The sequence below is a fragment of the Salmo salar genome, chromosome 06 (genome assembly GCF_965601325.2).
Source record: "Salmo salar chromosome 06, fSalSal1, whole genome shotgun sequence".
NCBI classification, from domain to species: Eukaryota; Metazoa; Chordata; class Actinopteri; order Salmoniformes; family Salmonidae; genus Salmo; species Salmo salar.
The window spans coordinates 67188310-67201095 of NC_138296.1; the positions used below are offsets into that span (position 1 = coordinate 67188310).

The 12786-nt window shown below is 42.4% G+C and overlaps 1 protein-coding gene across 2 annotated transcripts in view; it reads left to right on the forward strand.

The window, feature by feature from the left end:
- The first annotated feature begins 3840 nt into the window (after positions 1 to 3840).
- Positions 3841 to 12786, forward strand: part of LOC106607810 (scavenger receptor class A member 5) — a 47661-nt gene continuing 38715 nt past the window's right edge. The window contains exons 1-3 of one of the 2 annotated variants that reach the window (XM_014205178.3): positions 3841 to 4183; positions 6706 to 6824; positions 10666 to 10797. In XM_014205178.3, the coding sequence (XP_014060653.1) occupies positions 6713 to 6824; positions 10666 to 10797 (244 nt within the window). In that variant the 5' untranslated portion in view covers positions 3841 to 4183; positions 6706 to 6712. The remainder of the gene's footprint in view (positions 4184 to 6705; positions 6825 to 10665; positions 10798 to 12786) is intronic. The other variant, XM_014205177.3, reaches the window with a different exon arrangement.

The following is a 12786-nucleotide window of genomic DNA, read 5'->3' on the forward strand; positions in this document are numbered from 1 at the left end:
AGGATTACATTACCATCTTCCTGATCTGACCGGAATTAAACCACATAATCTGACCCAGTGCATTTCTGACTGGTGTGTAATTCGTTGTTTTGTGTGATTCAAAGTCTACAGTATTTCATTTCTTACAATACACCCAGGTTAATCACATGATAGTGGAGAGATAGGATCTAAGTAGTGAAAAAGACATCCTGTGCATATTGACCATTACTCCCAACCCCAAATCTCCCCTTGGGCAGTTCCCTTCTGTTTGTTTTCACAAACTCTTGGAGAGTAGACCACGGACCAGATGGAGTATGAGGCAAGGTTTGGAGTCAATTTCGCTTAAGACTGACCTAATCAAATACTATATATCAATTTTAGAGTAAAGCTCTGCGGGCCTGGAATGTTATAGGAAAAAGGTTCAATAAACATTATATGGGTTGGTGGAATAAAGACACAGAGAGACCGTAAGAGGAGAAGGAGGGAAAATGAGAGCGGGAGATGATACAGTACGTTTCTATGTGAGGAGGTGCATACAGTAGGTTCACCTTGCTCAGCTAATTAATCAAACTTGCCAAGTAATTGAACATACCTTAAACAGCTGTTTAATGTTTTGAAGGACCTGGGTATACAAGAAGTATATACACTGCTCAAAAAAATAAAGGGAACACTTAAACAACACAATGTAACTCCAAGTCAATCACACTTCTGTGAAATCAAACTGTCCACTTAGGAAGCAACACTGATTGACAATACATTTCACATGCTGTTGTGCAAATGGAATAGACAACAGGTGGAAATTATAGGCAATTAGCAAGACACCCCCAATAAAGGAGTGGTTCAGCAGGTGGTGACCACAGACCACTTCTCAGTTCTTATGCTTCCTGGCTGATGTTTTGGTCACTTTTGAATGCTGGCGGTGCTTTCACTCTAGTGGTAGCACGAGACGGAGTCTACAACCCACACAAGTGGCTCAGGTAGTGCAGCTCATCCAGGATGGACATCAATGCGAGCTGTGGCAAGAAGGTTTGCTGTGTCTGTCAGCGTAGTGTCCAGAGCATGGAGGCGCTACCAGGAGACAGGCCAGTACATCAGGAGACGTGGAGGAGGCCGTAGGAGGGCAACAACCCAGCAGCAGGACCGCTACCTCCGCCTTTGTGCAAGGAGGAGCAGGAGAAGCACTGCCAGAGCCCTGCAAAATGACCTCCAGCAGGCCACAAATGTGCATGTGTCTGCTCAAACGGTCAGAAACAGACTCCATGAGGGTGGTATGAGGGCCCGACGTCCACAGGTGGGGGTTGTGCTTACAGCCCAACACCGTGCAGGACATTTGGCATTTGCCAGAGAACACCAAGATTGGCAAATTCGCCACTGGCGCCCTGTGCTCTTCACAGATGAAGCAGGTTCACACTGAGCACATGTGACAGAGTCTGGAGACGCCGTGGAGAACGTTCTGCTGCCTGCAACATCCTCCAGCATGACCGGTTTGGCGGTGGGTCAGTCATGGTGTGGGGTGGCATTTCTTTGGGGGGCCGCACAGCCCTCCATGTGCTCACCAGAGGTAGCCTGACTGCCATTAGGTACCGAGATGAGACCCTCAGACCCCTTGTGAGACCATATGCTGGTGCGGTTGGCCCTGGGTTCCTCCTAATGCAAGACAATGCTAGACCTCATGTGGCTGGAGTGTGTCAGCAGTTCCTGCAAGAGGAAGGCATTGATGCTATGGACTGGCCCGCCCGTTCCCCAGACCTGAATCCAATTGAGCACATCTGGGACATCATGTCTCGCTCCATCCACCAACGCCACGTTGCACCACAGACCGCCACCTCATCAGGAGCATGCCCAGGCGTTGTAGGGAGGTCATACAGGCACGTGGAGGCCACACACACTACTGAGCCTCATTTTGACTTGTTTTAAGGACATTACATCAAAGTTGGCTCAGCCTGTAGTGTGGTTTTCCACTTTCATTTTGAGTGTGACTCCAAATCCAGACCTCCATGGGTTGATAAATTGGATTTCCATTGATTATTTTTGTGTGATTTTGTTGTCAGCACATTCAACTATGTAAAGAAAAAAGTATTTAATAAGATGATTTCTTTCATTCAGATCTAGGATGTGTTGTTTAAGTGTTCCCTTTATTTTTTTGAGCAGTATATATTACGGACAGTCTTTTGCCAACAGAACTCCCAGTGGGTTTTTACTGAACAACATTGGGCTCAATGTGAGAAATACACCACCTAGTGGTGATATGCAATATCACAGAACATTCACCTCCCAAATTCTAGTACTGACGGTCATTCATTAACGTTATATTGTACGTTCAAGCGCTACACAGCTATACATGGAATTAAGCTTTTATTGCAGTGGGCTAAATCAGGGTCACACAGAGTGATTATTGGTAGTCTTAAACAAATCTACTTTGTAACAAAAGTATACACCTCACACACATGGTTATGGGTTTAAAAGAAGACACCTGTACCATGTCAGATATAGAGTTTAAATGTATTCCCATAAAATGGGGGGGGGGACTATGTACAAAAAGTGCTGTCATTTCTAAACGGTTCACCCGATATGGATGAAAATACCCTCAAATTAAAGCTGCACTTTAACCTCGTAGTCATTGTATCATTTCAAAAAAGTGCTGGAGTGCAGTGCCAAAACAACAACAAAATATGTCACTGTCCCAATACTTTTGGAGCTCGGTGTAAACATGGTTTTAAAAAGGTAACCTTAGTGGTAATATTTCATTCAATACAGGCAAACTTTGTGGTTAAACTGTAATGTAATGTAAACTGTAAATTCATATAAACTGTAATGTTTATATGAATTCTGAATATTTTCAGGGATACACAACACCCTGAAATATATGTAGACATCATTGTTTGGAAGAATACTATGGAGTACTACTCCTTGATGGAGTGACGTTGAACGTAAAAAGGGCTCAACTTAACGTTACCCCACTCCCTCTACAGTAATGGTAGCCTACAGTATGCCATTCACAGTAATGGTAGCCTACAGTATGCCATTCACACTAATGTATTGAACTGCACTAAAGACCGACAAAGGTCTAAAAAGGGTGACACCAAATCGGTAGTCTTTGTTTACTAGTGCCACTAGTATACAATCTACTGTAAATCCTACCACGTCGTATTTGTAAAGTTAACCTGGGTCTGGTAAGGCAGACTTGAGTAGACTAGTCCTTGTCGATGTCCTGCTTTCACTATCACTATTCACTATCTACTAGGCTAGAAATTCATAACAGTTAAAGTAAAAGTTGTTGTAGAGTTTAATCAAGTACAGTTCATCGTTTTATCGGCAGTCATATCTTACCTGCCCAACCCTTCCTGTGACGCCCGCGTCCTGCAGTGGGTGCTTGTGCAGGTCCGTGCACACCTGGTTGGAGGAAGAACCGATACTCGAGGGCGGCCTCTTGTGGAAGGAACTCTAACTAAAACGTGATCTTGGACCACAGCCATATTCATCCAAATAAAAATCACATTTCACGCAGAGGCAATAAAGGCTATTTTATAACAGACATGCTTTAATATGGGCTATTTATATACTGGGCCTACAGAGTCATGTTAACAAAATAAGCCTAAAGACAGAAATTAACATTAGTCTATTCTAATATTTTTGCAGACGAATTACTTTCGATTAAGAATAGTTTATTTTCCTCTGACGATATTGAACTATCTATAATGTATGCATCTTATGAACAATTAGGATGGTAGTCTTTGTATAGGATCTGTAGAGATACAGTGCGCCTTTTCTGTAGGCCTGACGTGCCATGCTTAAATGTCCAGAGGAGGGCGCATTTGTTCAGAAATGTGTAAAAAAGTTTTACTGCGGTACATAATTTATACTGGACCCTGCCCCGGGCGCATGAATTGAGAAACTAGATACTATATAGAATGAGATACGAACACATCTAATCAGAGTTGTCCAGGAAGCGGTATTCGTCACATCGTAGTCTCCATGCCTCCACTGCAATTTTTAAACAGGGATTAATTCACCCAAGCATCACAGACTGGCTTGTTGCACGGATCTCCACCCTGCGTTTATCTGCTGAGAGACTTCAGTGAATTGTCTTATGTTGAGAGGAAACATTTATTGAGATGTCAGTTCATTGGCAAAACATGCACCCTTTTTAGATAACATTTTGAGATTTGCATCTGTAATACTTTTTAGTCAGAACATTGACAAGGTGAGTGACCAACTTTTCAAAATGTTGCATTAATGTCTGTAGAGTAATTGTGACACCTGTTCTGTGTGTTATTTGAAACCATCAACAGAGTGGAACTGAAATGCCTTTTAACCCTGCAGACCTTCTTACGTTCATGTATGTCCATAGATACATTATTTTCAGTATTTTTTGCATCATGACTTGAAATGGCAAAAAAGAAAACGAGACAATTCACCTGTAGCCTCTTCATAATGACATCTGAATGAAATCATTGCATGGCCAGGTTATTTTACACCTGTGCTCTGGTATCCCAAAAATAAGGGGTCTGTGTTCCTCGTTGACTTCATGCCAAGAAAATGCACATCCAAAACCATTGAACGTTTTTTTGTTTTATATTTCTCCACTCATGGGTGAAGTGTCCGCGCGTTTAATTAACTGGGAAATGGGTTAATTCCCCACGGACGGATGGTCATGTCTCTATAAAAGTTTCCGCTGATGTGAGACCTCTGAGACCACACGTACTGCTGACCCCGTGCACTCTGCAGAGAGACGCCACTCAGCTGTGAAGGGCACCCGGGGACATTGGACATTTTAATTGTTTTCTCTCCTTTAGATTCCATCACTATCCATGTATGCTGGTTTTCAGTGCGTCTAGTCTATTCAGACCTACCTGGCTGGCAGAGAGAAGGCAAATATAAAGCCCACAGTGTGGCTTTTTTGTCACAATGATGGATGGAGAGCTCTATCTTCTCCCTTTGCCTATAGGGACTTTCTTTTTCATGATACATAATGACCTCATGGAGATTGGGCATGCTCAAGGGTTTGTTTCTGTATTTGAGGAGACATCACAAGGCTCACTCATTGCCAGGTAGAGCAATACCATGGAGGAGTTGTACTGTAGCTTCCGATCGCAAAGGAAATATACCATGGTGGTAACCTATATCAGTGCCCTGCCCCTGGGGAAAAACACACAGAGATGTGAATGAAGGCAGGATGGAAGGGATGTACATTCTCATAGTCCTGCATGGGGTGACCATGATCAGTGATGGTGTTAGCATACTGTACAGGTTTCCTAGCAGCCTGGTTCGGTAATGGCAACTGACAACTGACACTCCCTCTGAGTAATGAAAAAGGCCAGTGGCTTTGTTCAACAGTCCCACATCCGTCTCTGTATTCACTATCTATTCTCTACTACGGCGTTATTAATGATCTACTCCCCACCCACTAAAGTCCAAACGGCACTGTTTTCTCAGCCATAGCATACTGTACATGTACATGCACCTTTCTCCTAAATCTAGTGGATTATTATAATATTTTATGAGGTTCTGGTTTATTTCATGCTGCTACTTGTTCATAGGGGGAGGAGTCCATAGGTCGGCCTCTGCTGTGGCCCAGGAATGTGGGGGAGCTTCTCTCTCTCACAGCTGTTCATATGGGAATGTTTGCCCCTCCTCTCTCTCTCTCTCTCTCTCTCTCTCTCTCTCTCTCTCCTCTCTCTCTCTCTCTCTCTCTCTCTCTCTCTCTCTCTCTCTCTCTCTCTCTCTCTCTGACTACAGTCTGATTTATGGCACTAGATGGCAGCACAGGAGGCTTTGAACCCTCTACATTCTTGTCATTGATTATTATAATTCAACCCATGCCACTTGCTTTATGTTTTAGATTCTCTGCTGTTTGCTTTAGAGACAAAAGTTATGACCTTGGTTTTGTATTCCATGCTAAAAAGATAAGGTAATAGATTGGTAAGGATACTTGTAATAATATGTAGCAGTCTGAGAGACAGAGGTGCAGTGCTCGACCGACAGCCCTACATCCACACTTCAACTTCAACTTAATAACGAACGCTTTGACACTGACAGCCAGCCACATTAGTGGTCTGGTGATGATTTAAAACTTGAGATTTTTAATTGACACTCAGCCATGGCGTATAAGAGACAGATCACTCAGATCAATGTTAGAAACAAGAGTGGGGCGAAATAGAGCTTGATAGAATGTAATAAGTCAGCTTTCTCCTGCCAAAAGTTTTACTGGAACATTTCATCTATTCATGCAATCTGGAGTGCATTCATTGCAAGTATTTTTTCTCTCCCCTAAAGCAAAGACAGTGACTTCATCCAAGTAGTTCATAATCAGAACAACAGGCAAAGGGGGGGAGGGGCATGGCAGTGGCACACTAAATCTAAAATAGGCCAGTAGAATAGAGCGGTGGTCTGGTCTCTTTAGTGCTCCTGAGCTGCTATGGACTGCCAGCCCATTACAGCCTGATTGTAATAGCTGTTATTACACTGGAAGGTGGTGTGGTTAGTCTGGTGTCTGCTATTGTATGCCAAAGACAAGCATTTCTGAAGGAGATACATCATCTTGTCCAGGGGGGTTAGAATCAGCATGTCAAGATGATGAAGCTCACGTGCTTTACATTACATTTCGGCTGTAATTGTCTGTTCCATGAATAACTATGAAAGTACATGCATTTCAGAGAGCTTTTTATTGTTCTCTTGCATATTGCTTTGATTGCATGGAAATCATCTGTTTTGTCCACCCTACAGTTCCTGAATGGAGAATAAGGCCATGTACCTGAGTACATACGAAGAGAGGGAGAACGGATCCTTCTATGAGGAGGGCTACGATGGCAGGAACCTATCAAAGCTGAACCTGTGTGAAAACGGTAAAGAAGCAGTTTCCCTTCTGTCCCATATAAATCCTTGCCCCTTGACCTTTCACACATGGGCCTATAATCACAGCATATTAGAATCCTCTTTGAATTCTGCCATTGATGTAAGAATTAATTTAGTGCCTCCATATGTGATGTGCTCATATTTCAGCTTATGAAGGGATGCATGCAGAGTTGCTTTGACCCGACTTAGTCATTACCTTTTTAGAGGATATGCTTGTAACTGCAAAGATAAATATGAGAAATCTGACTCCTGTCCCTCCTGGGGACTGAAGAGTTCTCTCACCCAGCGAGCGGTGAAAAAACACTAAGTGCTGATAGTATGTTGTGTGTGTTAATGTGTGAGGGTTTCGGGCATGGACAGTTGTAGCGGAGAAAATCTACTTTAGTGTTCTCAAGTTATGACCTCCGGCATTCCATGCTGGTGGGAAAGGCTTAACGAGCGTTACCAGTGAAATTGTTAAAATTCTGTTGGCCTCTTCTTGCCCAAGTCAACTAGTTTGTCCCTAAACTTGCCAAGCATACTCACTGTAAACACTGAAGGATATTGTTGCCATCACACCCCCTTTTAAAAAAGTTAGGCTGTACATGCAGCCACGTACTGCCGTTTTAACTTGTGGTCTTTGGTGTTGTGTCTAAACGTATTACAATTTCTGTGTTAATTTTGCAGGGATTTTTTGAAAGTCGAAGCTGTTCTGCTCCACTTCCTCTATAAATATTCAGTCTCGCTGCCTGATGTCAGCTTGTGTTTAGACCTTATTGACCCCTATGAATGTCTAAGATAAGTAAATATTGTAATGTACAGTATATGTGGTAAATACTCGGGGTGTATGGTAGGATATATTATACACATGATGCCATGAAGTAAACACTTTAAAGCACCAGTGTTTTTCTGTGTTTCTCCTCCACAGAAAAACTACTGTATTTAGCAGGCAAATTTAGTTAGCAGGCAAATTTTACTGATAAATGTAAAACGAGTCACCCTTTACATGAACAGCATACATACCTTCTAAAATGGAAATGTATTTTAAGTCTTGCACTTTTATGTTTTCACACTAACATTCAAAAAGGCACATTTCAACAAACAAATGCTTAGTATTTGTATCATTGAGGTCCACGTTTGCACAGCTCAAATATGCAAAGGCCTCTAAATTTCTATACATTCCATATATTTGACTCGCTTAAACAGCTGTGTTTTTTATTTCGCCTTAAGAAAAGGCACTTTATCATGGAGCTCAGCCTAGTGGGATGTGATGTGAAGTGGCTCTTCTGCAAGGTTATTGTTCACACAGAATCCCAGCAGCCACAGCATGTGTGCAGCACAGATCCACTGCCTGTCTCCACTGACATGACATCACCAGTCTTAGTACAATTGAAACCGGGCTGCAGAGCAGGCACAAGACTGTTTATGGAAAATAGGCTGAGGGCCTTGTCTTCTAAAGCAGGCTCCTCTGTGACTTCAGAGCTATATGTTCCACAGAGAGGAAGAGAAAGACCAAAGGCACATAGAAGAACCATGTTTCAGCCTGTTTCTAAAAACAAGTCATTTTTTGTCTTGTGGCTGGAATGAGTTGCCAGGAGAACATAAAATCAAAGTGTGTAATACTTTCCCCTTGGTCTCTCTCTCAGGGCTTATGTCGCCTTGAAATAAGACAATGTGCTTCATGGCCTAATAGCATAATACACTCTGGAATTGATACCAAATTCCTATTGACTGAAATATTCTTAACATGACTAATGATGTCTTCTGTCACCATTTTTTGGGCCTATTTGACCAGCACTGAATGTTCCCTTTTTTATTTATTTATTTATTTTTATTTCATTTATTTCACCTTTATTTAACCAGGTAGGCTAGTTGAAAACAAGTTCTCATTTGCAACTGCGACCTGGCCAAGATAAAGCATAGCAATTCGACACATACAACAACACAGAGTTACACATGGAATAAACAAAACATACAGTCAATAATACAGTAGAACAAAAGAAAACAAAAGGTCTATATACAGTGAGTGCAAATGAGGTAAGTTAAGACAATAAATAGGCCATGGTGGCGAAGTAATTACAATATAGCAATTAAACACTGGAATGGTAGATGTGCAGAAGATGAATGTGCAAGTAGAGATACTGGGGTGCAAAGGAGCAAGATAAATAAATACAGTATGGGGATGAGGTAGGTAGATAGATGGGCTGTTTACAGATGGGCTATGTACAGGTGCAGTGATCTGTGAGCTGCTCTGACAGCTGGTGCTTAAAGCTAGTGAGAGAGATATGAGTCTCCAGCTTCAGAGATTTTTGCCGTTCGTTCCAGTCATTGGCAGCAGAGAACTGGAAGGAAAGACGACCAAAGGAGGAATTGGCTTTGGGGGTGACCAGAGAGATATACCTGCTGGAGCGCGTGCTACAGGTGGGTGCTGCTATGGTGACCAGTGAGCTGAGATAAGGCGGGGCTTTACCTAGCAGAGACTTGTAGATAACCTGTAGCCAGTGGGTTTGGCGACGAGTATGAAGCGAGGGCCAACCAACGAGAGCGTACATGTCGCAGTGGTGGGTAGTATATGGGGCTTTGGTGACAAAACGGATGGCACTGTGATAGACTGCATCCAGTTTGTTGAGTAGAGTGTTGGAGGCTATTTTATAGATGACATCACCGAAGTCGAGGATCGGTAGGATGGTCAGTTTTACGAGGGTGTGTTTGGCAGCATGAGTGAAGGATGCTTTGTTGCGATATAGGAAGCTGATTCTAGATTTAATTTTGGATTGGAGATGCTTAATGTGAGTCTGGAAGGAGAGTTTACAGTCTAACCAGACACCCAGTTATTTGTAGTTGTCCACGTATTCTAAGTCAGAGCCGTCCAGAGTAGTGATGCTGGACGGGTGAGCAGGTGTGGGCAGTGATCGATTGAATAGAATGCATTTAGTTTTACTTGCGTTTAAGTGCAGTTGGAGGCCATGGAAGGAGAGTTGTATGGCATTGAAGCTCGTCTGGAGGTTAGTTAACACAGTGTCCAAAGAAGGGCCAGAGGTATACAGAATGGTGTCGTCTGCGTAGAGGTGGATCAGAGAATCACCAGCAGCAAGAGCAACATCATTGATGTATACAGAGAAGAGAGTCAGTCCGAGAATTGAACCCTGTGGCACACCCATAGAGACTGCCAGAGGTCCGGACAGCAGGCCCTCCGATTTGACACACTGAACTCTATCAGAGAAGTAGTTGGTAAACCAGGCGAGGCAATCATTTGAGAAACCAAGGCTGTCGAGTCTTGGCTTCTCAGTAATCCTTGCTTGCTCACACACACAACACACACACTTCCAACTGGAATGTCACGATGACAGTTTTATCTAAATGAATTCCACTGAATCCGTTTGACCTGGACAGTGCAATAAGTGTTTAATGAATGTATATATTGCTCTGTATCTGTGTGGCAGCACTGTGATGTATGGTGGTGCAACAGGGGCCAATAGGCCAAATGCCAGACTTGCAGACTTTGTTTTGACTCTCATGCTCACTACAATATCAGCCCAGTGGAGAATCAAGGCCTCCAACTCGCTACGTCAGTACTAATAGAGCAATAACACAATCATTTGGGGGGATTTTTTTGCACTCATAAAGTTGTCCTATGGTATGAGAGAAGCTCATATTGTATCTGACAGCAGCAATGCAATAAGTAATTCAGTCTACGGTCAGGCATGCATTTTCATGTAGGAAATTTTTATTACCTCATGACATGTTATCCTAATTTCATCCAACGTCTTTTATCCTCTACTTCAGACCTCACCTAAGAGCCTTTATATCCATCTTTGTCGTCCATTTCTAAAGAGATGTTTTCTTTTTCAGCCGGCTCTGCCAAGAGGAGAAGAAAGTCAGACAATTGCTGCAGCCACCTGAACTCCCTGTCTGCCATCAAGTATGCTATCATGTCTCTATACATCCTGGTACTCCTCTGTATCCTTGGCCTCTGTTTAGCAGGTAAGTCCATCACTTGAGTTACAAAACATGTTGTTGCTAAACTGGCTCTTTGTGAGTTTAAATAAACAACCACATCGACCCTATCTGGGTAGTTAAAATAAGATAAAAGACTATATTGGACACTGTCGATGTTATTCTAGTTCCCAAGAGGTGAATGGTGGATGTTACAATAATATCCTTGACACTTTTCCTTGTGGGATCAAATGTGATTGAAATCAATGATGTACACTGTCTGAAGCGGGTATTCTGGTTGACTTGTGTTCAGATGTGTTCAGTTCTCAAGTTCTTCAAGTGAAATTCCAAATTGTTAGTCCATCTGACTTCACTTGAGAACTCTGGTCTTCAGCCTTTTGCAACCAATGACATCAGTGATCCCACAAGATTAAAAATGAATTGGTAAATGTATGGGTACTGCGACATTAAAACAGTTAGTCTGTCTTAGGTAATACATAAGGATTGTGCTTTGCAATTGTAGCCCACTTTAAATTTAAGTAACTGTCTCATTTAGTATATGTAATAATGTAATTTGACACAGGCCTTTCCAACTCCTTCCATCAGGACCATAATTACTGAAGCTCTTTAGGTTGAAACAGGCAACATTTCCGTGCCCTGAATAATTCAGGCTGTTTTGGAGGCAAAGGGGGGTCTGTCCCAGTACTACATGTACCTAATAAACTGGCCCCTGGGTGTATATATATTGATTATGCAAATCCTATAAATTAAAAGGGCCAATTTTGGTTCAATCAATTAGCTTAATTTGTCAGATCAAATTAAATTTCAACAAAATGATGTTGCAGGAATGCTAATCTTATCTTTTTCGAAAAACGGAAACAATTTCAGAACAATTTGAGATGGTGGGTGTCATGGCTTGATGAAATGATATGGAACGACTCTCCTGACAAGCCGTGCCCAGAGCCTCTCCCCTCCTCCAGGCCTGAGTCTGCGTGTGTCTGTGGAAGGATGTCTATAACGTGACTTGTCAGGGTTAGAACCAATACCCTGGTGACCTGTAATGCTGATATATCAGACGTGGGCAACACCTTGGTGCTTTATTTAGACAAGAGCAGCAGGACTAACAGAAAGGGGCTTGAACAGGGGAGTGATGTGAAGTCATTGTTTTGACAGGTCTTTCAAAACTAATGACCACTCTGGTGGGATGAATGCAAAACTGTGGAAAGTTTGAAGTTGGATTTATGTGAATGTGTTTTGTTGTCGTTTACACCGATTTTGAATTGATTTACACTAGCTGTGACCCCACTCTCCGAGGGTGTCTCAGGAAGAGTGGGATCTGCAAAAAACACATTTCCAATTCCAACATGCGAATGAATTACACGCTTGAACATGTGTGAAATAGGACAAACATAAGCACCATTTTTGTTTTAGCTTTTTTGATTGATTTGGAAAAATCCAAAGCATCTGTAAAGAATGAGGCTCTTGGTAGCCATGGCTGACAAATGAATAATGTTTCACTGGTCGATACTAGGTCTGTAGCCCAGTGAAACCCTGCAGTGTTTCCCTGTAAATCACACCTCTGCATTATTAGTAAAGAGGGAAAGTTCCCGGACACAGACTTAAGCGTTTGGGTTGGTGAACAGCGGGAATCTGGATGGATAAACTCTGTGTAATCTCTATGTAATTTGATGCAGGCCTTTCCAACTCCTTTCATCAGGACCATAATAACTGCAGTTCTATAGGTTGATACAGGCAAAGGCATTATTGGGACCGACATGCAATACCAGTGACATCATTTGAAAAGGAGCCTGAAAATTGTATGAGACAAACACTGTCATGGAGGTATTTAGTCATTTGTGGTTTAGATTTAAGCTAATTTAAAAAGTAATCAAACAGAGCTTTCAGATAGTCCCTATAAAATGACATGTGGATCATTAGAGGCTGAATGAGATTAACATAATATGAGGACCGCTGTGGAGGGGGAAATTACATAGGGACCCTGCCAAGTTTCCAGTGTGAACACGAACAACACCCAGT